Raw genomic sequence first — 25,863 nt, 5'->3', positions numbered from 1 at the left:
GGATAGCACAGCAACCGAACAACCCTATGAAATGTATTCCTCTAAGAGGCATTCTTTGGAGAGGGCACTCTTCCCTCTCCCTAGCACCATGCAAAGAGGATGTTATACCGCATCCTTGACAAAGCAACAGTTCCCCCTTTCCCCTCCCTTTCATCCAATTAAGCCCACAAACCAGTGTGCTGAGAAGGTTTAGCCCTTATTCCATCCTGTGCTTTTTATTCCTTCCTTGCTCACAGAGAAGCATCAGGAAAGCACTTTAAATCTGCCTGAAGCATAATAAAGCTGCTCCAAGATGTGAGGTAACTCCTTGTTCAGATTCAAGGAAGACCTCACTGATAAAAGTTAAGTCAAATTACTATTCAGCTTTGCCCTCATAACCTGAATTCTCTCCACACACAAAGTTTAATTAAGAGTGATGGTGCTTTTAGCTCCCTGTGCCTGACTTGCACTTTCTTAGTACTACAGATGTTGCTTAATTCCACTTGACTTGCTGTTCTTTCCACTGTCCTCTTCATAACTCTTCGCATGTTTAATGATATCTGCAGAAGGACGCACGAGCACCTGTTTGCTCTGAAGGTGTGCCTGCTCTTTAGGTTTTCAGAGCATTCACTGTCTTAAGAGCCACAGAAGATAGGTGCACTTAATCTGCATGTATGTTTTTGAGATGTTAAAGCCACCTCTTGTTTTCTTGACTTTCAGGCCTTCCTGACAAAAATATGGTGGGGAGACATGTCTACAAGCACACAGATCCTAAAGTTAATCTGTGGATTCTGGTGTCCTTTCCTAATCTACACAAATCTAATCGCATTCAGGTACCAACATAACTATTTGGGTACAACAGATAAGGAAGGGATGAAAAATGAACCATAAAAGATATCCAGACTCAAAATTTCTCACCTAAGTGATAAAAATAGTAATATCACCTCATAGTGTCAACAGAAGGACTGCACCACTATTAACCAAACAAGTTTTCTATGAGACTGAGTGATTTCTGTGTCCTGTGCTAGTGCATAATCTAATACTTAGAAGATTGATGCCACAGTTTCACAGAGGTCACTTCTATTTTGCCCAGTCCACAGAAAAACCTGTTGGAATTCTGTCAGCTCCAGAGTCTACACAGTGACGTGTAGAATATCTCCAGGTATAGCACCATCTATTTCTAGATTTGGAGATGCCTGGTTAAAACCTCAGTATCTTATCTAGAAAAACAGTGATCACAAAGTAGTATTATCAGCCACAAGCCTCAATAGCCATAAATCAAGCTTTAAAAACATAGGACTGACATGAAATCAATTAAGATTTTCAAATTCAATGTCTTACGAGATCTCTTTGTTAGTCTTATGCAGGCATAGCTTTGGAGTTTGTAGTTTTCAGCTTTCTGTCACAGTGAAGATGGCTAGAATCTTAGCCTTTCTTTAAAAAAAAAAAAAAAAAGCAGCCAAGTTGCTCAGGCAGTCATAAGAATCCAGGAACTGAAATTTTAAGGAAACCTCCTCATATTGTGAGAATCATATACAAATCATCAGAATTGGCACTATGGAATGACATGCTATTATGAAATATATGTTTCTTAACTGTTAAACTACTTAAAAAGCAAGAGGAAAACTTGTTTGGTACTGCTGACTTAAGACTTCTGCCCATACCACTAAAGATTACCTTCTTGTCATAGTGGCTGCCAGATTCACAAATTTGAGTAATTTAATGTGAAATTTTGGCAAAGTCTTCATGGAAAGGTTTAAATTATGATTCATAATCAAAGTAAGCCTTTCCAAGTTTGTTCTGTTGAGGACATTTTTTGCCTCCTTTCCCTGGAAATGCAAGAGTTGACACCAAGTTCCCTACCGCTTCTGGCATTTCCTCTCTTATTTACTACTAGGAATAAGCAGGAATGGAGCATTGGGGCATTGTCTTCTAGGACTGAGGGCTTCATTTCTGCCCAATTCCTAAGTAATTTGAGGAAACAGAGCATCTTGCTCCATTTTTGTGAAGCATGCCAATTATCACTTCTCTGAATCTTGTGGGTGACTTCAGCCTTTTCCTTAAGAATAAACAGAAATTGCAGAGGTAAGGATTACACATTATTTGATAGCTTCTCAGTGGAGGAAGTCCAAGATAAGTACATACTAGCAGTTCAGCCATGAATGCCAATTTATTAATGAAAAATTTCTAACAAACATCTTTCAACTAATGAGTTTATTTCCTTACAGTGAAGAAAAACAATCAAAGAATGAGCCAGAGCCATTTAGAGAGCTGGACAGTTTAGATACAGAGAAGACTCTGTTTTTTCCCAAGGAAGAAGATAGGTAAGTTTAAAACCATTAGTTAATATAACTTTTGTGACAACAATCGAAGAACCAGATGCTTCTGGTGGATTAGTGACCAGCTAATGATCTAAGGAGCAGCTGACGGACCAAGAAAGTCATTACTCCTCAGAAGGTGCCATGCCCTCTGATTACTGCTGTTGCTCTCTAGGGGGAATACAGAAAATAAACAGGGATATATCACTGTTTTAAGGAGATACAACTTTACTTGTTCTGAGCAGACAATTTCTACAGAACAAGGAATCTGCTTAATAGCTGGGGACTCACAAAGCATTTCCTGAGATTCCCTTCAGCTCCTGATGGCTGATATACATTGGATTTAGGAACTAAGTTCCTATCAGATTACTGAGCTTAGCAAAGAGAAGGTTCTCAGCAAAACTTTATGTTATTTGAGTGCATCACTACGTACTTTCCTACAAAGGCAGCAACAGAAGTACCTGCAAATATCAGGATCTAGGAATTTTATATTGTCAGCTTCCCATCATACTAGCGCTCTTCATTTATATTTTAAATGATGGGCCCTAAGGAACCTGAAGTACAGCAACAAACTTATGAGTTAGAGGGAGCATTACACAAATGGTAACAGAGCACGAAGATTTTTGTCCAGTTGCTCATGGTCATTCATAGATTTGTGATTCAGAACTTCTGAATTCCACCCTATACCTCTGCCACACACTTGTCACCAAAACCTGGGAGGCTACAAGGACTTCAGTCAGGATAGGAAGACTTTTGAGTCTTTGAGCCATTAAGTCCTCTTAATGGCTAAATAGCACTAAATATCCACTTGTAATAAGCATGTGCTTTTCAATGATTTAAAGAGAACTTCAGTAATATGTGAACAACAGTAGCGAGGAAGCATCATCTGTAGTATGAAGTGCTGGACCAAGTCTGAGATATTAGGTTCTACTTTTACCTCTGGCATTTAACTGGCAGTATATTGGAGAAAATAATTAGTTGTTCTATCTACCCCCCTAACCTATAAAATAGGTGTAAAAGCATCTGCTTCTTGGGAGCTATTTGTAAGCAATGTCATAAAACACTTCCATATCCTGAGTGAAGCATGGTTTGGTCATTACATTGTGCATACCAATTGCTATTATCTTAGCAATTTATTTTAACAAAGAGGCTCTCTCCCTCCCAGATCTATTTCAGCATCTTACAGTAAAGCTGAAATTATCTGTTTATGATATTAGCCTATTACCATGGGAAAGTATCTTACAATGTCATAAATTGAGAGGTAGTACAGAATTAGGCACAGAAAAGACTAGCTGTGAGGAGAAGCTCTTCCTTATAACAAATTTATTTAATAATTAGCAAGAATGTCAGGAGAAATTAAGAACCAGTGAAGAGTCATTGTTTATTTTTTGTGAGGTGAAATTCAAAACATACCCTAGTGTGCACATCCTTCATCAGAAATCACACCTCTCAGAGTCAGAATCACAAAATTAAAGATTCAATAACATTCCTAGCTCACACAGGAGAGCAATTTATGTGGAAACAAAACCTTGCACTAAGATCAGATTACTATCAAATACAGGGAACTTGCATTTTCTGCACAGGATAATTTCCATTGCCAATAGATAGCACTTCATGTTCCAAAACACAGCAAGAACAACTGTAGATGTACAGGTCAAATTTCCCTTCAGTTACCAAAATACTTCCATAATTCTACAATAGTCAAAGACTACCTTAATAAATAATTTATGAGGTCATTTTTTTTTTTTGCCAAAAGGCTTCTGTATTACTTTTTCTGCAATTTAACTTAATTGTAAAGGGCAAGATGCCAGTGCTTACAGTTGCATAAAAAGTATTCCTTCAGTAGTTCTCAGACTTCAGCAAGAATAATCAAGAAACACATGCTTAGTATGATCCATCACTTTTGAGACTGGGTCAAAAAGAGGAATTATTTAAAGTCATAGCAACAACAAGAACTTCTGCATGCAAACACTGCAAGAAATTTTTAAAAACAAAATAATTAAGAACTGACTCGCAAACTACATTGGCCATTTGCTTTTTATTCCTATTATCTAAGATGATGAAGAGCAATTAGCCCGCTTCCTCCTTTCCTTGTGTATTTGTACGGTGTTTGTACTACACCCAGGAAAACGATGAAGTTACAAATCAGATTAACACAATAAAACTGAAATAACAAGACTATGCATTTAAATCTGATGCAACTTTGTTTTTCAAAACCTTCTTTTTGACTTGAAGTATTTCTGCTAAGGTAATGGGATTGCTCTGACTTCTACAGCCTTCCTCCTTGCCATCCCCAGCATCTGCCTGTTACTACCTTACAAGAAGCTTTATAGAGAATAATACTGAGCCTATTTCCATGACCTAACTTTAGGAAACCACCACCAAGTCTATATTCTTTTTGTTTTGCAGAGGAAATGGTAAAACGGAAAAGCAGAACCCTCCTGAAAGCACAGCATGGGCAACATTCATGTTTACTCGGTGGAGAAAATTCTGGAGTGCCCCTGTAACTGTATTTATGGGGAACGTTATAATGTACTTTGCTTTTCTGTTTCTATTTACTTATGTCCTTTTACTGGACTTTAAACCACCTCCACCTGAGGGTCCATCTGCTAAAGAAATTATACTTTACTTCTGGGTTTTTACGCTGGTCTTGGAAGAAATCCGGCAGGTCAGTAACCTATGACATCTTAGCAATAACACAATTAAACTTGAGGCAATATTTTGAATAGATTTACAACCTATGTAACTGTACAAGCGCAAAGATTTCAAGTATCAGATGTAGTTTTGCACAGAACAGCAATACAGAACTCACCTTATCCAAAACACTCCACCTCTCTTTCTCCTCCACCGTATAAAGCTGTAGCTCCACTTCTGTTTTTCCATCCTGCTCCAGCCATAGCCAAGTGAGCTACTAAAATTCAGGTGTCCTTCACTTTGCAAAGTATCTCTCTGATTTCACTCCCCAGAACTAAGTCCTCCCACCACAAATAATGTAAATTGGAAGTTATATTCTACACCTGGAAACACAGCAGACAACTCTACATCCTTTTAAAAGAATCTTCCCTGCTGGGGACTGTTTAAAAAAACAAGTAAATGAATTCGTATTATTTGAGCTTTTCCTAAAAATCTTCTCAACTCAAAACATTAGCAGATCTCTTTTTGGCTTGCTTTTCTTAAACAAACAAACAAAAACCCCCAAACTTCTCCATTACTCTTTTGGAATTACATTTTGGAATGTCCTCAGCTCAACAAATGAAATAATGGGTGAACAATGGTGCTAGTGTGTTGCCAACTGTGGGTGCATAAAGCTGTCCTCTTTAGACAAGAAAAAGCAGTTATAAACATTTACTCTGGAAGAACAAACAGGTATTCATTATTTAAGCAATAGGGACAGTGAAAAGGATCCCAGCTTGTTACAATTTATTTTAAATTATGCAGCAAGGTCATAACCAGAGGAGGACATGGAAAATACTTGGATCAAAGAACATTTCATTATAAACCTGTAAAACATGACGAGTACCAGGCTAAAAGCCAATTAAGAAACCCAACTCTTGGCCTAGATAATCAAATGTGCACTGATGACAATTCCAATATACAAATGCCAAATCTGTTCATGCTGTTTAGATAGCAATGCCTAGAAACTGACATTTGACTGGATGTTGTTGTATTGTTTAACAGCCTGAATGCTGACAAAATCTTAAATCAGGCTTCAAAAATTCCTAAGGCTAATATCACAAGAATACAAAGATTTTTTTTTTCTTTTTCATCCAACTTTTGTGTTTCAAGACAGTAAACCGAGCTTATGTTTTGAAGCTTTTTACCCTATTACGCTAGGAATTTGCTTTTGCTCTTTGCAATGAAAAAGGAAACAAGTATTATGTTAAAACTCACAATGAAATAGTGAAACAGGAAACAATCAATACTGATGATTATTTCTCTTTTTCAGAGTTTCTATACAGATGAAGACACAAATTTAATGAAAAAATTTAAACTGTATGTCGAGGATAACTGGAATAAATGTGATATGGTGACCATCTTCCTCTTCATAATTGGAGTAATCTGCAGGTATATATCTGTTCCATGTGATGTGGTCAGCAGCAGTAGCAAGGGCTATGTATGTCAGCTGGTAGAGAGAGTCCTGTGTGCATGTGAAGACAGGCTATGACATTTACTTTTACAAGCTTTGAGACATGTTTCTGTAAAAAAGGCCTCTAAAATTCTGTGGAATCATAGAATTTGCTCCAGAAACCACAAAAAGACATATTGGTATATTCAAACACATGTATAGAAGACGACTGCTTTGTTTGTTTGTTTGCTTTGGCAAACACTTTTAGTCAATGTATAAAATCTTTTTTTCTTTTTTTGTCTTTTTTTTTTTAAATAAATGTCATTGAAGCCAAGACAGAGAATACAGTGTCCCTCCATCTTTTGGCTATTTCTCATCAATGTTCAGACATTACATTATATTCCTCTTACAGGCTTATGCAGCCACAGCCCTGAAGCACTTGCCTTTTCCTAACTAGGCTATGCCCAGAAACTGAGTGCAATATTTGAGAAAATACTTCTCAGCAGTACTTGCTGAGATCTGATATTTCATTTCATGTGTTCTGCAGGATGCTGAACTCGACTTTTCAAGCTGGCCGTACAATACTTGCCATTGATTTTATGGTGTTTACACTTAGACTTATACATATTTTTGCAATTCACAAACAACTTGGACCAAAGATAATAATTGTGGAAAGAATGGTAAGTGTGCAGTTTCTCTCAGATAAATACTTGTGCTTTCTAAAAAATGGAGGAATCTTCTCTTTACAAAGGAAATCAGTTTATCATCTATCTTTATTTTTATAATAAGTTTTTAAGGCTTGTCATTTTGCATATATTCCCTTATTTATCAAGAGTATTGGATGCAGTAAGTTTGAGCTAGATCCTTCCAAAGATCTCTGTAGTGTAATAAGTTGGTTCCGATTTACTAATCCTTGTACCTTGCTTAATCATTTATCCTCAGATCTGGCAAATTAAGAGTAGGGTGTCTTTGACTACTGCTATGCCTCCTACTTCATAAGCTGTGTGCTTTCAGAGCAAAGACCTCAGACAGACACCAGGCCATTTACAGAAGGGTAGGGCATTTACTGAATGACTCTGCTCTGCTCAGGGAAATAGATTATGTTATTTGCAAGAAGTGTGAAAAAAAGTCTATAGTAGCAACTTTCCCACAGGAGTTACTCTTACTTGTACTTTGTGGCTGAAAACATATTGGTACTTTGTGAGCATATGTTGGAAAATGTTGATAAAAGATTTTTATTTATTACCACTCTCCTGAAGGAAATGAGACATTAGGACAACAATTACTGTGCTTGGGTATGCGTTGGTATGTTGAAGTAGCTCTTTATTTAGGCATGTTAATCCTCTAGGCCAGTTAGTTCATGGTAACTGATTAATAGGAGTTCATCTAATTGTAAGTGCTATTATAGAATCTACAAATATTTGATTTGTGACTCACAGCAGAGCTCGGTAAAAGCCGCACAGTCTAAACAAGCCTATACATTGAATAAACATAACTACCAAGGTATTTGGATTTGTCTACAAATGCAATAACTGGAACTCTAGCATGACATTTGCTTGGAGTAGCAAAAGGGTAAATGGCAAATAAATATTTGTTCTTGAACATTATCTAGCTTACAGCATTAGCAGACTTTTACTGTAAGAGAAAAGATCTACAGCTCCTAACCCTTCCTTGCTGCATACCAAGCTAAACCAGGGCCCTGAACAAATATGGTGATGTGTCTACTATGTTGGCATCTGAAGTCATATGAGATAACACACAGATTAAGAACATGCAAATAAGAACATAAACAATAGCCTAGACAAAACCATAAAATGGGACCTTTCATCTTCCCCCCATCCAAGCCAACACAACGCCTTTGCTTTGGTAGTTCAATGTTGAACCTTACATCAAATGAAAGAACAGTGAAAGTTACTTCAGTAAACAATACCTGCTTGAAAGGTTCATCAAGAGGGTTCAAGCAAGATCATTTCCCTTAATTAAACAGAGAAGGAATCCAAGATTGTCTCTTATTGTCTTTCTCCTTTTTAACCTTGCTACAGAATTGCTGAAACAAGTCTGGTAGCTGCTAAAATGGCAGGTCAATGCCAGAACAATGCCTGTTCACAGAGAGACTGCAGATTGGAAAAAAGTATTTCCAGATTTGCCACTGCTGTCTCTTAACTATGACACCATTAAAGTCCTGCAGCATTGCTAAATTTTAAATCATCCAGAAAACAAAATAGTTCGGTGACAACCGAAATAGTCATGTTCGGTGACAAACAAAATAGTCATCAACTATGTCTTGCCTGGCTTAGATACTGTGTTTCTTAATAGAACTTCAAGTAACCTCCGGGAGGTCTGAAATGCCTATGCATAATCCAATAATCTAATTGAAATGAATCTACAGTCCCTAATGAACTCTGTCAGATTAGACGGGAAGAGGATGAAGTGTTCCTCTTCCACCAGGGAAAAATCATTGCACTTGAAATACATAATAGATTTTTTTTTTTTTAAGTAAGTGTTCTAGGATTCAATTACTTATGCTTCTGTAGAGAAACACAATGCTTAAAAGCAGGAAGTCCTGAAAACAATCCCTCAGATACATTACTTAGCTTGAAAACCCAAGACAGAAGCTACTTGATCCTTGCAGCCTTCAATGCCTGCTATATCAGTGGTTCAGTATTCATCAATGAGCACTGACTGTTACCAGGATTCACTGCTGCAGCAGAACTCTTGTAATTCACAGTAAAGCAGTTGATGGTACTGTGAGATCTCACAGAAAATCTGCATTTAAAAGGTACAATGAGATTTACTTAAAAGGTAAAATGTGTTTCATTTTTAAATGTTAGATGACTGAAAAGCAATGTTTTAATTTAAAACAAGCCTTTATCTAAACAAGCTGTCAAAGAAAAATGCTGATTACAGGCCAAGAACAATCTGATAACAGCAAGGTCAAAAGAGGAATTCTGTGCATGGAACTGTACCCTATTCCACCTCCTTTAACCTAAACAAGCTTGGAAAGAAACAGAATTATTGGAGCCATTTTCATATAGGAAGACTACCGTTCTTTGAGTATGCTATTACAGTCACCTCTCCTCCTTTTCTCCCCTCCCCCTCTCTTTTTTAGATGAAGGATGTCTTCTTCTTTCTGTTTTTCTTGAGTGTGTGGCTCATCGCCTACGGTGTAACAACTCAAGCACTACTTCATCCCGATGACAGCCGAGTGGAATGGATATTCAGAAGGGTGCTTTATCGTCCCTACCTTCAGATATTTGGCCAGATTCCACTGGATGAAATAGACAGTGAGGAAATTTCTTTACCCCCTAACTTGGCCATTTTTGAATGCACACTTCCGATAGACCATGGAATTCCTTCCCAGCATTGTGGTTTTTTGGGGTTTTTTTTAAGTCTTTGTCCTGCAGGCCAAAGCTTTCACATTACTAAGATATAAATAGTGTATTTGCAAAGAGGTAATGTGCAGTGTGGAATTACATTAGAGCATAAGTGTTGGCCCTATTTAGACAAGCTGTCTGAAATACTCAGACAAGGATTTGCAGATTTAAAGTCTGGCGTACCTTCTTTCACTTCAATACATTTCTGTTCAGTTTAACCTAGACACAGATAACCCTGTGCAAACTGAAATAATAGCATCTTCATACATATTGGCAGTAATTTAACGTGACACTGTTAAAGCAGCACAGCTCTGCTCATAAGCAAACACTTATGTTTTAGAATAAATATTCCTCTAGAGCATTTATTTACTCTGGAGTAAAGCCGCCCAAATCAAATAAAGCTAGTAAATAAAGCTAGTGCAACGTTTCAAACAAAACAACATAAAAATAATCACAAGACATGGAAATACTTGGACGTAAAGGTTCAGAGGCAACATTTCTGATAGGTAAGCAGGTAAAATACAGAATAGGTCACATCCCAAAGAAGGCTAAAGTAATGTCACAGCTTTTAGCCAGTATAACAGTGCTAAATGCCAGTGGCAATATTGAAGTAGGATTCAAACTTGAGGTAATATGGACAGAACCAAAAAAATCCCATAGACAGAAACAAACCAGTAAACATTCCTTCCTGTTCACTCTGCTTAATAAGAAAAAGCATATGTCTTAGAAAAGCCAAAAAAGTCTGAATGAGACAAGAGAGCATGTGTGTGATTCATCTCACTTAACTTTAAACGCCTACGGTGTAAGCAGGGACAGCATAACCAGCCACTCTTATTTCCATCAGAGTAATTGGAGAGAAACAAATATTTCTGGAACAAGATTCATCTCATTTGGAAATAGGTCAGATATAGCATTCCCTAGAAATGTGTGTTTCTCTCCATTGAGACTCCAAAGGGTATCTTCACCTGGATAAATAACTGGTATACAAAGACAGAGAAAAAAGCAATTAATTATATGGGCAACTTCCAGAACGGTGTCATTTGTCCTGGGGCTTGTTCTGTTTAACATTTTTACGAAACACATGGAAAAGGAGACTGGTAACAAGGGGGACAAAATCTGCTGACAAAACTGCATTACTGTGTAGTAAAGACTAAAGCTGACACCTAAGAGTTGCAGAGGACCCTCATGAGTGCTAAATCATCAAATGAAATTCAGTGTAGATAAATATAAGGCAATACACTTGGTGAAAGCAGTCCCAGCTGTGGTAAACTTTGATATAACTGTGTGCTCTAACGAATATGACTGTGAGGTTATCCATGGTGGTGGGGAAAAGAATTATTAGTGAAAAAATGGAGAACAAAAAAGGAAATATCATTATGCTACTCTAAATTTGTGGATTTAATTCATAGCTGCAGACAGGGTACAGGGCTAGACCTCTAGTCTGATGCAGTAGAACCATTCTTACTAATCTCAAATGCAAGCTCAGATGTACAAAGTAGTTTAAATTTAGAATGAGAAACCCCATTTCCAGCGTTTACTGAGTTTTTTCCTCTAACACATGTACCAGCATGAGAACTGTGAAGACACAAGTATGTGGGGGAACACAACTGCTAAATACTCAAAGGTAGTTTGACTTTGGGAACTCAAAACTAGTCTAAAAAGAATACAGCCTTTTCAATACAATCCCCCTTTGCTGAATGTTACTAAAAAGCCAGTTGCGACAGCCATCTAGCCACTGAATGAGCAGCCAAGTGCCGGAGGTCTGCATTGTCCTAGGGTTGCAAACCTCTTGCACATTAAAGCAATGTCTCTTCATGTACATGACATGATTACATTTTCACATAATTAAAGTAATTGGATAGTCACATAAATGATCTTTCAGCTGCAGGAATTAGCTCAGTAGCTCAAGCAGTCAAAGAACTGTCCCTTCATGGTTAAGAGAGTCTCATGTTTACGGTCCTGCTAGCAGTCAACAAGGGTAGTACAAAAATCCTACCGCAATATTGGGTGTAAGCTTTTAATGATCGTAAAATATTCAGAACAAAATTATGCTGCTGTTTTATGCAGCCAAGATGAAAGCTCATTTTACTAATCAGTATCATAATTGTCCTTGACTTGAATCTTAACAGTAAAGGTACTAAATATAGCCATCCATCCATGTCACTAGTTCTTAAAAAAAGCATGTTTAGAGATATTAATTTAATTTTTTTTGCATTGAAATAGCTATGAAATTCAGCACTTCAAACCTAAGGAACAATTTGTAATCCTTGCCATTCTTTGTTGAAAGTCAGATATTTTGGCTAACCAAAATGTAAAGCTTTTGTCTCCACTCTAAGAAATGCATGTGGCAATAGGATTCATCAAAACTATTATTTTATTTCCTTTGCAGCATCACGAATGTATCCCAGGAACTGCACATTTAATCCACTGCAGATTCTGCAGGAGAACTTGCCATCATGTCCTAACAGCTATGCCAACTGGCTTGTCATACTTCTGTTGGTCATCTTCCTCCTAGTCACAAATGTTCTCCTTATGAATCTCCTGATTGCTATGTTCAGGTAAGAGCGATTTCAGTAAGTATCAAGACAGAGACTGCAAAGGTTTAACTGAATGCCCATATTTACTATGTTGCTGTTGGCTATTCATTTTGGAATACACCAGTAATTTTCCTAATGAATATTTTTGGGGGATTGATAGGTAGGCTTCTGTGATCATGTAGTTGTCAAGTTCTCATCATCCTTACTCTAGCCACATTAAAGACAAGAAGAAAAGAAGCCTTTTTTACTGCTAAAATGCAATTAAACATGCATAGAAGGGTCTGGATCCCTGACTGTGCTGCAGCACAAGTCTACAGGTGCAAAGCAGCTGTAAACTTGGCAGACTTAACAGTGGATAATCTGCACATAGGGGAAATGCTTGATGTCAACACGGCTAATAATGATTCATTTGGTTGAAGAACTGACGTGGTACGTTTGCTGCTCTTGTCTGAGTGAAGTGGAATTATCTTTCTTTAAAAAAAACCCACCTAATATATTTTTTAACATTTGAAGACTGCAACTACAATTATTTTAATACCTAAGAATTTGCAAAAACTTTAGATTAAATTAACACTACTTGCTGAACTTGCTGTTCCTTTCTTAAAGTAAACGTGGGACTAAATTTTGTAATAATAAGCTTTAGCTTGTTGAGGTAAAAAGTTATATACTTTTTCCCCCCCCAATTACAGTTACACTTTTCAAGTTGTTCAGGGCAATGCAGACATTTTCTGGAAAATTCAGCGCTACAACCTGATTGTTGAATATCATGGCCGGCCTGCCTTAGCACCACCATTTATCATTATTAACCACATAACCTTGGTTGTCAGAAGAATCTTCAACAAAATGGAACATAAAAAAGAACATCTGGGTGAGTTGTTAATAAGCATCTAGCAACTAGAGACCCTGACATTCTCCTAGGACATGCTGCATAGGCAAAACAGAGGAGCAGTTAAGATTTCCTTAAGCCAAGAGTCACAATTTATTTTTAACAAAGAATGCCAGGAGAGTACAAATGAAAAATGAAGGCTTATAATGTATCCTGTAGTATAAACAGTTTCCCACAATGCATTTCTTTATGCACCATAGTTATTACAACAAAGGTGTGGATATAAAGCTGGTTAAAGGGATTTGATTTCTGAAGAGATAACAATGGATAGATTTAATGACTGATGAATAATTATTTCATTTGCTCCTGAATTGTAGTAATTATTAGGTATGGACAACCCTAAAAACATATACCAAGTCTAAAAATCCAGTAGGATCAGTGGAATTTCCCAATACAGAGACACGGAAAGAGAGAGAGCATGCTTAGAGAAACCCTTAAAAGTTTTAATTATAAGGCAGATGAAGTTCAGATAATTACAGAAGGCATTTGGGGGCTTTCTACAGTTATGGCAAACTTGGCCCATCTAATTTAATAGTGTCCAATACTAAGCCTATTTAGTCCTCACGCACAGGCTGATAATGGGCTTTGGAGCAGAAGTGTTGTCAGACTGGACCAATTCAGAGCCCTTTGACTCTGAAAGCTTCCTTTCAGACACGCTTCTGGCTATCAAAGCACACTGCTGAAGATTCTTAAAAAAAATAATTCTCTTTTCCCCTAAGAAAGCAAGTACCTGACTGCTCAGGTTATAGATTCAGTAGCATTTGAGGCATACAGCAAGTGTGCCCTTTTACCAATCCTTAGGAAGATACAAAGCTAGTATGTAACATTCAACATGTCTGTGAAACCAAGGTCTGTTGTTGGCTGGGACACTTGACAACAACAATAGGCTTTATACTTAAAGGTGGAGGAATTTATTCACAGTTTTTCCTTCCTATTTACAATTCTTCTAATAAAGAAGCTTAGATGATGAAGTGCATCTGAACATAAAGCTCTGTTCATTAAATACTTTGGGGCTAAAATATGTCAGAAGTTCAGTGAGATTGTAAATGGGTTTAAATGGAACACAGGAACTGGTCCGTGCTGTTATTTAGAAAACTCAAGAGTCATATCCAACTGCAAAAAAGTCTATTACCTTCCATCACAAGAAAAAAAAAAAAGTAGAAAATATTTACTTTACACTGCATTTTCGTAACATGACACTCCTGCAATGGCGAAGTGCCTGCAATGGCAAGACTTGGTTTTTCTTTAGCATAGCAGCCTTCCATTACTAGTATAAGAGAAAAGGGAGTAAAATGTAATTCTTAATTTCTTCTTCTTCCTACAGAAAGAGATCTTCCAGTTGGCCTAGATCAAAAAATCATAACATGGGAGCTGGTGCAAAAAGAAAATTATCTTGTAAACCTTGAACAAGAAAGGAAAAAAAGCAATGAAGAAAGGCTGAAGGCCACATATAATAAGTATGTTATTCTCACCCCCAATAGGTGTACCTTGCAAGTCTTCAGCTTTGAATGAGACAAACATTCAGGTGTTTGTAAAGCTTATATGAAGAGACAACTAGAATGCAGTTAGGAAATAGGCAGCCCATGAAAAATGGGAGAAGCCAGCATCACTACAATATTAGAAGAGTCTTTGGCACTCTTGAAGTATGTACAGGCCCGTAAGGTCCAGCCAAATCTGCAGTCAAGCTCAATGAAAATCATATTAATGAAGAAATGGTGGAAGAATAGTTCCTTTTGCTATACTGCAGTGCATGTACTTCCACCCCTGTAGGAATGCAACATAGACCTTTGAATTAGACTTTTGAATGGCTTAGACTTTTGAGTGGAAGTTTAAGGTATCTTGAATTATCTGCAGCCCACAGATGAAGAACAACAAGTATTTCCAGCTCTATGGCCCCAGACTACAGTCTTCCACAGGAAATTAAATACAATTTTAGAGCCAATATCATTAATTAACTGAGTGTCCATTTAAATACTTTTGTAAAATATCTCCCCACTAGGAATATCACTGAAATTGGTTTAGTATTCTAAACAAAGTGCTAAATTATTATTCATATTTACTCTAAATGAGTAAATATTTACTTTGTGTCTTTAAGTGAGACACAAAGTAGTTATATGGAGGGAAAACAGAAACATCTAAGGCAATACTGAAAGCCAGACAGCAAAGCCTCTTTAAAGAAGCTTTTAACACCTATCTCAGCTGTTTCTTCTTATGATAAAACTGACTTCAGATACAGGCAAAATGGATGTGACAGGTATCATAATAAGAAAGTTCCATGGAAACGTCCTTGTGCTGTTTTCTTTCTGTGCCGTCTTTCAAAACAAACCTCCATCCGTGTAAGTCATAGAATAGCTGGAGCCCAAAACAGAGTACTCGAATACATTCTTGGAAAATACTCTTCTGCCTCTAATCTACATAGACTCTTAATTCATAATAATTTAGAACTGTTATGTTGGTTTTACCTTTATTCTCATAAGCAGGTCACTGACAAACCTGAGGAATGAGAGCTCAATTGCTGAGATCAAGTGATAAATATGTGTATAATTGCTTCCAAACAAAGGGCATGATTATATTATTTCTAGCTTTAAAGCTAGAAAGCTTCAAAGATGGTACATTGGAGATGAAGTTACTGCTTGGAGGGGAAAAGTCAGAATCAGTCTGGCTTCACAGTATTTCAGGTACAACAGAGCCAGAGACTGGAAAAGGTTTAGATTAACACCACTAAACCTGTGGCTTTTTATCTTTGCTCTTAGGTGGTAGCAGTGAAATCTTATGAAACCCTCTGAAGATGATTGTTTGAACTTTGCATTGAACCAATCCCAAAATGCATTAGAAACATCCAGCAGCAGCTTCTTCACAGAGACTTGAACGGAATGGAGCCTGTTAAAGGGAAACTTTGAAATAGTACTTAGGACAAAGCAGAGAGGGATCTGAGGAGGGAATCAGATGCTAAGAACAAGGAACTGATGGGAGAAGAGGTGAAGGATGCAGAAAGCGTGTGGACAGTACAACGATTTGCAGGCACTATACGGCACTACACGGTCCCTTTGGACTGCATGGAAAAAGGGATTTGAATGTCAAACCAGTTTCCAAAAACGAAACCTTGTATAAATTTTTAGTGGCTCATCTCCCCTCTGTTGATGGAAGAAATACTGTGGCCTCAGTTGTCATACCAGGATCAGTTTACATCTGGTACAGGTGGGACATTAGTGGCTGAAGAGACAGAGTAGGACCTAAGGCTCCTTTCTGCTGTCCCTGGTTTCCACAGCAGCTGGGGCTAAGTGGCCCTCGCCAGAAGCTGAATTGGTGTGAGTTTATGATGAGTCCCTGGGCAACAAGTACATGAGAGTGTCCCAGAAATCCTGCTCTGTTCAATAAATACTTGCAGGAAGACCTCAAAAGGACAAAACTTTTAGGGGGCTCTGGCGTGTCTCAGCAGCACAGAACTGACAGAAAGGGGTCACAGCTCTAGCAAGTTATGTGGTTTTTGTGGTTTAGGATTTCTTATCATAGAATCATTTAGGTTGGAAAAGGATCATCAAGTCCAACCGTTAACCTAGCACTGCCAAGTCCACCACTAAGCCATGAGGCCCTTCCTTTTTTCTCAGTATGTCTGCTTTCTTTCCACAGGGTGGATAATTTGTCTAAGTATTTTAGTGGATTGAAAGAACAAGAAAAGTGGTTTAAAGTTATGGAAGCCCAGGTAAGTAATATTTTTACAGACATTTGTATCAGCTTTAGGATTTCACCACGTTTCTTTCATTTAATGGAGGTTTGGCAGACCCTATTTAGGATAAAGGGAAGGAGAAATGGAGCTCTATTATGATTTCACTTTCCTTTCTGGTGATACACATATGTAAAGAAACAGAGAGTAGAAAGGGCAATACAGCATTTCTTGCTCTCTTTGCCAGTCTACTTGAGAAGTGTTTATTTCCTTCATTAAGGTTGCTTTTGGAAGGAAACGCTTCATCTTCACCACTCCATTATCTTCCTTCACCCAACCTTTTCCTTCTTTAAAACTGACAACTTTGAAAATACCCATATTGTCTCTGATCTGACTTAGCCTAATCTTCTTGGACATCAGTTTTTCTAATTTTCTTAGATACCAGATATCAATGTCTCAAAGGGAAATGTCTAACATACAAATGTGAAACATAAATAATAGAAGGAAACCCTATCTTGCACTTTTGATGACAAACCCTTGAAAAATAAACATTTTTTAAACAGTCTGAAAATACTCAGCATTACATTGCGCTACATAACCGTTATTGTTTTCTTTGTCCTTAGAACTCTCCAGTGTAATTTTGGCCTTGCTGGAAGTTCCGTATCTTAATACTCCCATTGCAGTTTCCCTCCCCTTTTTTATCCATTTTATGGCTTCCTGAAAAAAGTCATGCTATTCAATGAACAATGTTGACACCAAATACAGGTCCAACAGGAACACACAAGAAATGCTTTAATAAGTTTGTGCCACCGTGAGATAATGCTATATACTCAGAAAAAATGGAAGGTATTTAATACAAATCTTCCTCCAAGACAGTTCAACTATTTCTTTAAAAAAATTAAAAAGTGGTATTTCTGACGCTGCTTCAGTCTGATGCCTAGATTATCTTTCCTGCCAATTTTAAGAGTGGATAAAGTACTACAAAAATTAGCTGATGCAGAATTCACTATCTATTTTGTAGATTTGCTATTGTACAGCTGTTATCTCCTCAATGGCAGAAGTTTTAAACAAAATCAACCTCTTGTGCAACCAAACAGATCCAAATTATACACGTAAGTACTGAAAACAATCACAGAAAAGCTAATTAATAGAGCTGAACAGTTTAGTTAAAAAAATTTAAGGAAAAAAAAAAGATTGGAAGAGAACCACATAAGGAGGTGCAAAGGGGTATACCTAGAGGTAATGGGAATATAAACCAGGAACAGAACATTCATACTTCAGAATGAAAAAATTACCTTTTGCAAAGCATATTTAAAAGTTTTCTGGAAAGGACTATTGCCTATTGTAAGTTAGAATGATCTCACCCAGCTTTAAGCATGTAAGTATCTAGTTGCCACAGGGCTTCTTGAGAGGATCGTGTCTTGGGGGTTTCTTCAGTCAATGAGATAGTACTACCAAAGTAAACATTTAATATGGATAACAATAGTCATTAAAAAAAAAAAAATTTGAGCAAGCCTCCTACTAGTTTTAATCAACACAGCTCATTTGCCTTCAGAGCTGCAACTATTTCTGTCAGCTAAGAATCTTGTCCTGTCCCAGGGCTCCACTGTTTGGAGTTTAAAACATTGGAGACAGAAACAGACTATTTTGCAGCCACTGCAGGATGCCCAACACAATAAAGATTTTGAATCTTCTTCTTAATGATCTATTTCCATATCTACCTATTGCTATCTATTACACAAAAATGTATCCAAAATCCATATACTAAAAATATATATACTATATGGGAAAAAAAGAAGTAGCTGGAAAGTCAGCAAAGTTGTGACATGAGAAGACCTCAGATCACTCAGACTCGAACTAACTGCAAACTTGACTTAATTCTGTTAGAAGCTTATAAAACACATCTGTAAATTGCTTCACTATCAACATTCCAGTAAGAAAAACTATCCCATAGCATGTTCCCCAGACATTTTAATACTGTAGCTGCATAAAAATCAGAAACTTAAATAGCTGAAAAATAAAGGAACCTGTTTTTATCCTTTACTGAGCTAATGAAAAGTAGTAGAATCTACAGTATCTTTTTGCTGTGGATTATGTTCAACATTTTAAAGTTAAGATCTTAAGTAATTACTATTATGTGCCCCTTGTCCTAAGGCTTTTAAACAAGCACATGGCTTTTACAATCCCATTAGGTGTGATGAATGCCAACACAGAAGTGCCTTACCCAGAAAGAAGTGAAAGAGAAGAGCATGCAGATCAGTCCAAGAGTGACATCACATATATTTATAATTAAATTTTACTCACATTTCTTCAGATTAAACCTTTTGTCCTACTGAACTACTGTGGAAATAAAATCCTAATCTTATGAAGGCCTAAAGCCCAGCTCTCGAAGCCTTTACGCCAAGCACTGTCAATGTTTGACGCTGCTAAGGATTTCTTGGTCTTGCTCCTCCAATTTCTTGGGCTTCCTTCTCTCCTGCTCCTGTATCGCTTGGTCCTTTCTCCAAAACTCCACTCCACAAATTGCACTAAAAGCTTTCTCCTCCAGGATGACTCTACCACCTTATTTTCTAAATCAGGAGATTTTAAAGTAAGAATGTGTAGCCAAGAATTTTCCTACAAACTAGGAATTTGGACTGTTGGTCATTTTTTTCGTTAAACTGACATGTACATTTTTAGCATACACAGTTATCTGGCTTTATTAGAAATTTGTATGAAAAATATACACCAATAAAGTTAATATTATTACCGTCCTTTAAAGGGAAATTTCTTTGGAATAATATAAGCAGCATCAGAAAGGGAAAGCATTGGGTTGTGGTCTTTCTTATGCTGATAAGCTTCAACTGAACTTAATTTCCTCATGCATATAACACTGCTTCCATGCAACATAAATGTAGGTTGCGCAAAAGCTTTCTCTGTTACCAGAGGTGGAAAAAACCTTATCTCCGATCTGATAAAAATACCTTTCTGACATGACTCTCTTACTAATAGATATTAATCTTGTTATGGTGTCTTAATAAAATAGGCATTTGTCCACTTTATTCAGCTGTGCCCCAGACCTCAGTGACCCCATTAACAGTGATGGGATTTTGGTACAGTCCTACCTGTTTTTCACCCTAAGCAAAACCAGTAAGTTTGTACCAAGCTACATTTTTTTTATTAAGAAATAATGCGTATCATACAACCAGCATGCCCTGCTCTTGGCAGCATCTTCATTCTGAAACTGCTACTATTTTATTTGTGATCGGCACATTAATTATCCACTGGAAGCCAAAATCTGTCCATTTGGAACTGTTGTTATGTCCCACTCGCATGCACTGGAACAACTAATGTATTTAGCAATGACCCATTAATGTGCATCAAACAGTATACTAATGAGAAAATACATTCCGCTTTTAAAATTAAAAGGTGAATTTCAAAGGATGGAGGAATATTTCTCATTTTACATTGGTTTTTGCTTCTGCTGCCAAATGATGCATCTGTTCAAACACAAAGACCCATATGATTTGGGCCTACCAGTCACTTATTGATAAGATGCTGACACCCCCACAGAGGAAGTAACCTCCACAAATATCCTTCACAGTTTGAGCAAGGACGGTCTGGCAAGAAAGACCACAAATTCTAAAGAAGTAGTCTTTCACTGCATGGTTATAAATATTAACATTGGGGTTGGTTAATTTAGAATACTGGAAAAAAAAAGTCAGTCCAAACTGACCTGAACTAATTTGAGTTTCAAATCATATAACCTTTCAAAGAATTTAATCTTTCAAACTTATTTATAAAATTTATTAACATTCTGTGTGAAAAGCTACTATGTTTGACATTCATTACAATGTGATTCATTGTATGAGGCGATTCACCCTATGAGTTGATTCTCTATATATTGTAAAAATGATTGAAAATGTTAAAAATGTGGATTTTAGAATCCAAAACGTAAGACTTGAAGAAGTTACAAGAGGGTAAGCTTAGAGTAACATTCTAGAAGATTTTTGAGACCATTCTCAAATCAAATAAACTGAGTATTTGTTAAAATGCCTATAGCTGCATTAATCAGCATATTCAGAGAGATGAAGAAATCAAGCTACAACTGAAAGTTTAATGAATCCCAAAGAACAAAAAAGTATCCAGTTCTGGTATAAATACCTCATTCCCACTAAATCCACACACAGAATCAATGTGGAAGCAGTGCCACCTGGAAAGGACACACAAATGAGCAAGCCAAGAATCATCACATCATATAATACTAGCAAGAGGAAAAGCTGCTGCCCAACTTAATAACTGAAGCTGCTGCAAATTCTGATCTACACTCAACATGGTGAGACTGCAGAAGCCATCCTCAGCCTGTCTTCACCAGGATGTATCGAGTTGTACCTCTCTGCAGGAAACACTGTGGTTTTTAAAATCTTTACCATGTAACACTAAAAAAAGGAAATATTAAGCCAACCTTAAAAAAAATACTGATTTTGCCAGTTCCCACCTACATCCTCCAAACCCATGACTGGACACTGTTGTACTTTTACTCTCAATGGCAATGAGTGAAGATGTATACATATTAAAAAAAAAGAGAGGGGGGGAAAAAAAAAAAAAAAGGGTTTCCTCCCTGGGACAGGGCCAGAGGAAATCACATCTAGTGGAAGAGGAAGACTAGGTTTTATTTTCATTGTTTAAGGGTGTCTACATAATGACCTCATCATCTTTGTTCCAGGATTCTACAGGATTTGGGAACAGCTCTAAATTTGGGGGTTAGTAGGAAGCCTTGCAGCCTTTTAGCTAACACATCTTCTTCTTTGGCGCTCAGGGCTACTTCAGCTCCAGAGCAAGCCCCAGGGAGCTGTGGAAGCAAACAAAGCACACTTGATTCTCTCCTGCTAGGGTGCAACTATCCTGTGCCCACAGACTTCTCACAAACAAGAAGCCTGGAGTGTATTTTAGGTAGCTTAATTTCTAACAATATAAAATGTCATCGGTGGCTACAATGCAAACTGTTACACAAAAAGGTTTCCAGACCAGAAAAAAAAAGTAAGAGAAAAAAACCCAAATATATCCAAAGACACTACAAGTCCTTGGATGTCTCCAATGTGCTCCATCCTTCAGGACTCTTCCTCCTCCCCTTCATCGTCTACTTTAGATCGGAAATTTTTTCTATTCTTCTTCTTACTGCAATGGAATCCAACTGTTTCCACTGATGGCTCTTCTCCTGCACCACTAAACCTTGCACTAAGCTTATCTTCTGTATTCAGGTCCCCTGCCATCACACACTCCTCCTCCTCTGTTGCCTTTCCACTTGCACTACCTAAGTGCCCCAGCTCTACCTTATCCTCCTCCCTCAAGTCATCAGTCTTCTTAAGAGATTTTCCTTTCAGATCTGTTTTCATGTGTTTCTTATCATCCTCCCCTGCAGATGTTTTCTTTTCCAGTCCATCAACACCCCTTTTTATTGGTTTGGTGAAGACAATTCTCCCAGCTCCACAGCTGGAAGGGTCCTGATTGAAGTATGGGGTGTAGCTATCTTGGGTAACTGAGCTTTGTTCCTCCCCTCTTTTCTTCAAACCCTCTAGAAATTCCATGGCCACTGCCCTGTTAGTCTTGTCAGTAGACTCTGAAACTCCATCTAGGCTGTATTTGGTCCAGCGCTCCGGGTGTGCCACGTAGTCAGGCACTGCAGGAGAGGTTCTGGGAGCCTGCACTGGTTTGGCTTGCTTTCCCAGGCTTTCTGGAACCATGTTACTTGAAACTGTGGCTGGAGGCAATGGACGCTTAAACCTCCCATCAACAACATTATCTTCAGGCATTGAGGGCACAGACAATTTGGCTGCCTCTTCCAGGCAATCAAAAATGCTCTGGCTACGGAGAGAGAAGGTAGAACTCATACCCCTCAGATGGAACGGTTGGACAGGAGACCTGTGACTGCTGTTTGAAGATTCGAGGGTCTTCCCTGATCTGTAATCTCCATCATCTACAGATGGCTCCTCAGGAGATATTGTATCAACTTCCGCATCATCTGCTAACCCCAAATCATCGGAATCAGAATCGCTGAGTGACACTGTGTCTGAGGGCAGAGCTCCTTCATAGTCTGTGGCACCACCAGCCACTATCCCCAGAAAGGGTTCACCTCCATCCTGATCTCCCATCTTCACTCCACTGAGGTCTTTGACGTAGCCCGAGGAACAGTTGCAAATATGTTTTTCCAAAGGCCCAGCGAGTTTAGTGCCTAGAATACAAAGCAGCATAAAAATTTAACTGTGAAATGAGAACCAAATATGAGACTACCATTCTGTGCCATGCAAAATAATTATTACTGCAATGTCACAGGCAGCTGTACCTCAGGGATTCCTAAGCAATTTTGCTTGAAATAAAAACATTATTTAAGGAATGAATGCACATTAAAATTAAAGACTTACACAACACTCAATACAGAATATGAAGTAATTAAAAATAGCGTTGCACATAAAATTCCATTAAAGCTTACAGCAGGTCCAATTACTGAAAGATAAGCATAAATTTTTTTATCAAATTTGAGTAACCCACAACAGGCCTACACATCTTCCAAGAGAAAGCAATGATCTCTCCAAATGACACCCTGCATTTATAAATCCATACATAATCCTGTCTAAATCCACAAAAACACATCCTAATCTCTCACGGTTTCTTTTGGCCATTACAATCCTTTACTGCATTGGCTACTTTACCTCCTGTCCCAATAATCATCACATTCTGCCTATTATAAAGGACACTATCACTGATCAAGGTCAGTGGCAGAGAAGCCACAAACACATCAGGGCTGCAGTTTCAGGATTGCTTTAAAGTAACATAAAGTACAAGCTCCACGCTTTCCTTGGCTTTAAGCTCTCATGTCATTACTAGATTCCTGGAATCGCAAAATGAGCCAGCTCAAGAAATCAGTCCCACTGGATTAAGAAAACTAATGGCACATGCCATGCCTGTGCATGGCAACAAGGGGAGGGTGCAACGAAGGCTCTGTGAGAGCTGGCCCTTCAGTCAGTAAAAGACAGTGTGGTCTGAAGCCTGACTTCCAGTGGCAGCTGAAATACCTGAGTCACTCTGCCACCTGCTTGAAGGGAACCTTGCAGAACTGAGGCGGTTGATGATCACATTACCACTTGCCAGGCAATCAGAAACAGAGTTGTCAAACACGCACCTCAGTTCAGCTTGCAAAAATGTGAATTGCAGAAACAGTTCTAATATATTATTAGAATAAGCTCAACTACCTAATTATAGGTTCTTCTGAAACGATGCAGTGAACAGACATGGAAAGTCTGTTAGTCACTCACTTTCTCTTGAGACTGAGTCAGCTTCCCCTCCTGAGGGTCAGTTAAAGCCACCAAAGATCTCAGCACTTCCACCCTAGAAAACAAACATTTCCATCAAGATACTGGAAATGTAGTTTTAAATTGAGTTTTAAAAATAATTCCTTCCCCCTGAATCATCCAAAGCTGCAGAACCGAATGCTAAATCTGACACAAACTCATGCTAGTATAAAAGTCTGCAGATATTCCTGGATTTTTGGCAAAAGAACAACACACAGCCTGATAAGGCAGGCACCACTCAGTCTCCACATTCACATTGCCAACATTATCCTGTAGAAAAGAAGAGAGGTTTTAAAAAAATAAAACTGTAATTTGCATGTGCAGTAAACCATTACTGAAAAAACAGTATTAAATGCAGCTAAGAAAACATAAAAATAATAGTTATGCACTGCAAGTACTGAATGCTGCAAAAAAGAGACCATGGATACCAAACAGTTGTGTTTACAAAGAAAGGTCACATTCACAGTTAGGGCCAGATTTTCATAAGGCATTAAAACACAGAGAAATTTCTGAAGAATGCAACAGACGGAGTGCTGTGTTCCATGTAAAGTCTGGCTGTCCTTGACAAAAGGGATCCAATGACTGCTTTTGAAAACACTGCCCTCAGTGTAACCCCTAAATGGGAAATAATAATCTGAAAATCATACATCCTTCTGCTTACTTTTATAACACCTGAAAGTAATGACTACAGCCCAAGAGACATTGAAGTGCATAACTGATTACTAAAACATCTGCTTTCGGATGGCAGTATAAGTGTTCATCACAGGCTGTAAATCAGGGTATCTCTTGTCTGAGGGCAGTTACACAGAAAGGAAAAATTTTGCTCCCAAGGAGATGTTTTAGCCCTAACAGCATCAGTAGCCAAACATACTGACCCTTACAGCACACCAGACAGACTCACAGATTTGTTATGGTGATGTGATCACAGCACAACTCAGACAGGACGGTGTCTCTCTGGTCAGGAAGGTTCCCATTAGCCTCCTCCATCCTGGTCTTAATCAAACAGGCTCTGTGCGTCCTCTTGCAGCCTGTGAGGAAAACAGAGACCCCAGTCACCCCAAACGATGGCCAAGAGCCTGCTCTCATCGCAGAGACAGCACTGCAGCAAAGCCTGCTGGCGATCTCCTGCCAACTGCAGCACGCTCCTTCGGGACGGTGCCCACAGAGGCTGCTAGGCCAAGAAAGAGGGCAGCGCAGCCCCCGGCCCTGGCTCACACCTCCAGTGGGCACCCCACCCCGGGGAGGGGGAAACGACAGAGCCCACGGCCTTGCCCAACATCACCGGTGCAGCCCACAGCCTCAGTCGTTCTGCTTTGCCGACCCAGGGCCCAGCTCCCTTCCGCAGGCCAGGATCCTGTTGGATACAACCCCCGTACCCGCCTCACAGGCCCCTGCACGCCGGAGGGCTAACACCCTCCTCCAGCCCCCACACCCTTCTACTCGCAACACAGGGGCGCCCGCCGCCCCCCGCTCCCGCTCAGCGCCGCGCACGGAGGCCGCCGGGCCACCGCCACCTGCGGGCACACAGCGCAAACGGCGAGGAAGGGGGGAAAGCGCCCCGTACCCCGACACAACTCGGGCCCAACGCCTCCTCACAGTGGCCGCCCGCCTTTCCCGCCTCTCCCCCGCGGCGACGGCCCCCGCGCGGGGCGCGCTGGGGCACGGAGTCCCTACCAGCCGCCACAAGGCAGCAGCGCGCGACGGCGAGACT

At 38.8% G+C, this 25,863-nt stretch overlaps 2 protein-coding genes across 2 annotated transcripts in view; one reads left to right on the top strand and one right to left on the bottom strand.

The window, feature by feature from the left end:
- Nucleotides 1-19,117, top strand: part of TRPM5 (transient receptor potential cation channel subfamily M member 5) — a gene marked incomplete at its 3' end in the record, with an annotated part of 39,338 nt that extends 20,221 nt beyond the window's left edge. Inside the window, exons 13-24 of the mRNA XM_082000680.1 lie at nucleotides 700-812; nucleotides 2,208-2,303; nucleotides 4,707-4,965; nucleotides 6,244-6,362; nucleotides 6,911-7,043; nucleotides 9,473-9,647; nucleotides 12,127-12,295; nucleotides 12,964-13,142; nucleotides 14,485-14,617; nucleotides 16,791-16,863; nucleotides 17,846-17,936; nucleotides 19,017-19,117. Coding sequence (XP_081856806.1) covers nucleotides 700-812; nucleotides 2,208-2,303; nucleotides 4,707-4,965; nucleotides 6,244-6,362; nucleotides 6,911-7,043; nucleotides 9,473-9,647; nucleotides 12,127-12,295; nucleotides 12,964-13,142; nucleotides 14,485-14,617; nucleotides 16,791-16,863; nucleotides 17,846-17,936; nucleotides 19,017-19,117 — 1,641 coding nt within the window. The remainder of the gene's footprint in view (nucleotides 1-699; nucleotides 813-2,207; nucleotides 2,304-4,706; nucleotides 4,966-6,243; nucleotides 6,363-6,910; nucleotides 7,044-9,472; nucleotides 9,648-12,126; nucleotides 12,296-12,963; nucleotides 13,143-14,484; nucleotides 14,618-16,790; nucleotides 16,864-17,845; nucleotides 17,937-19,016) is intronic.
- A 1,948-nt stretch (nucleotides 19,118-21,065) lies between these two features.
- Nucleotides 21,066-22,955, bottom strand: TSSC4 (tumor suppressing subtransferable candidate 4; the record flags this gene model as incomplete). The annotated part of the gene is made up of 1 exon (XM_082001105.1): nucleotides 21,066-22,955. The coding sequence occupies one exon, from the start codon at nucleotides 22,953-22,955 to the stop codon at nucleotides 21,915-21,917; it is 1,041 nt and encodes a 346-aa protein (XP_081857231.1). The 3' UTR covers nucleotides 21,066-21,914.
- Nucleotides 22,956-25,863: the final 2,908 nt, after the last annotated feature.

Source organism: Phaethon aethereus (assembly GCF_964289735.1).
Source record: "Phaethon aethereus genome assembly, chromosome: 5".
Taxonomy (NCBI): Eukaryota; Metazoa; Chordata; class Aves; order Phaethontiformes; family Phaethontidae; genus Phaethon; species Phaethon aethereus.
This window is presented reverse-complemented; position numbering and strand designations above follow the sequence as displayed.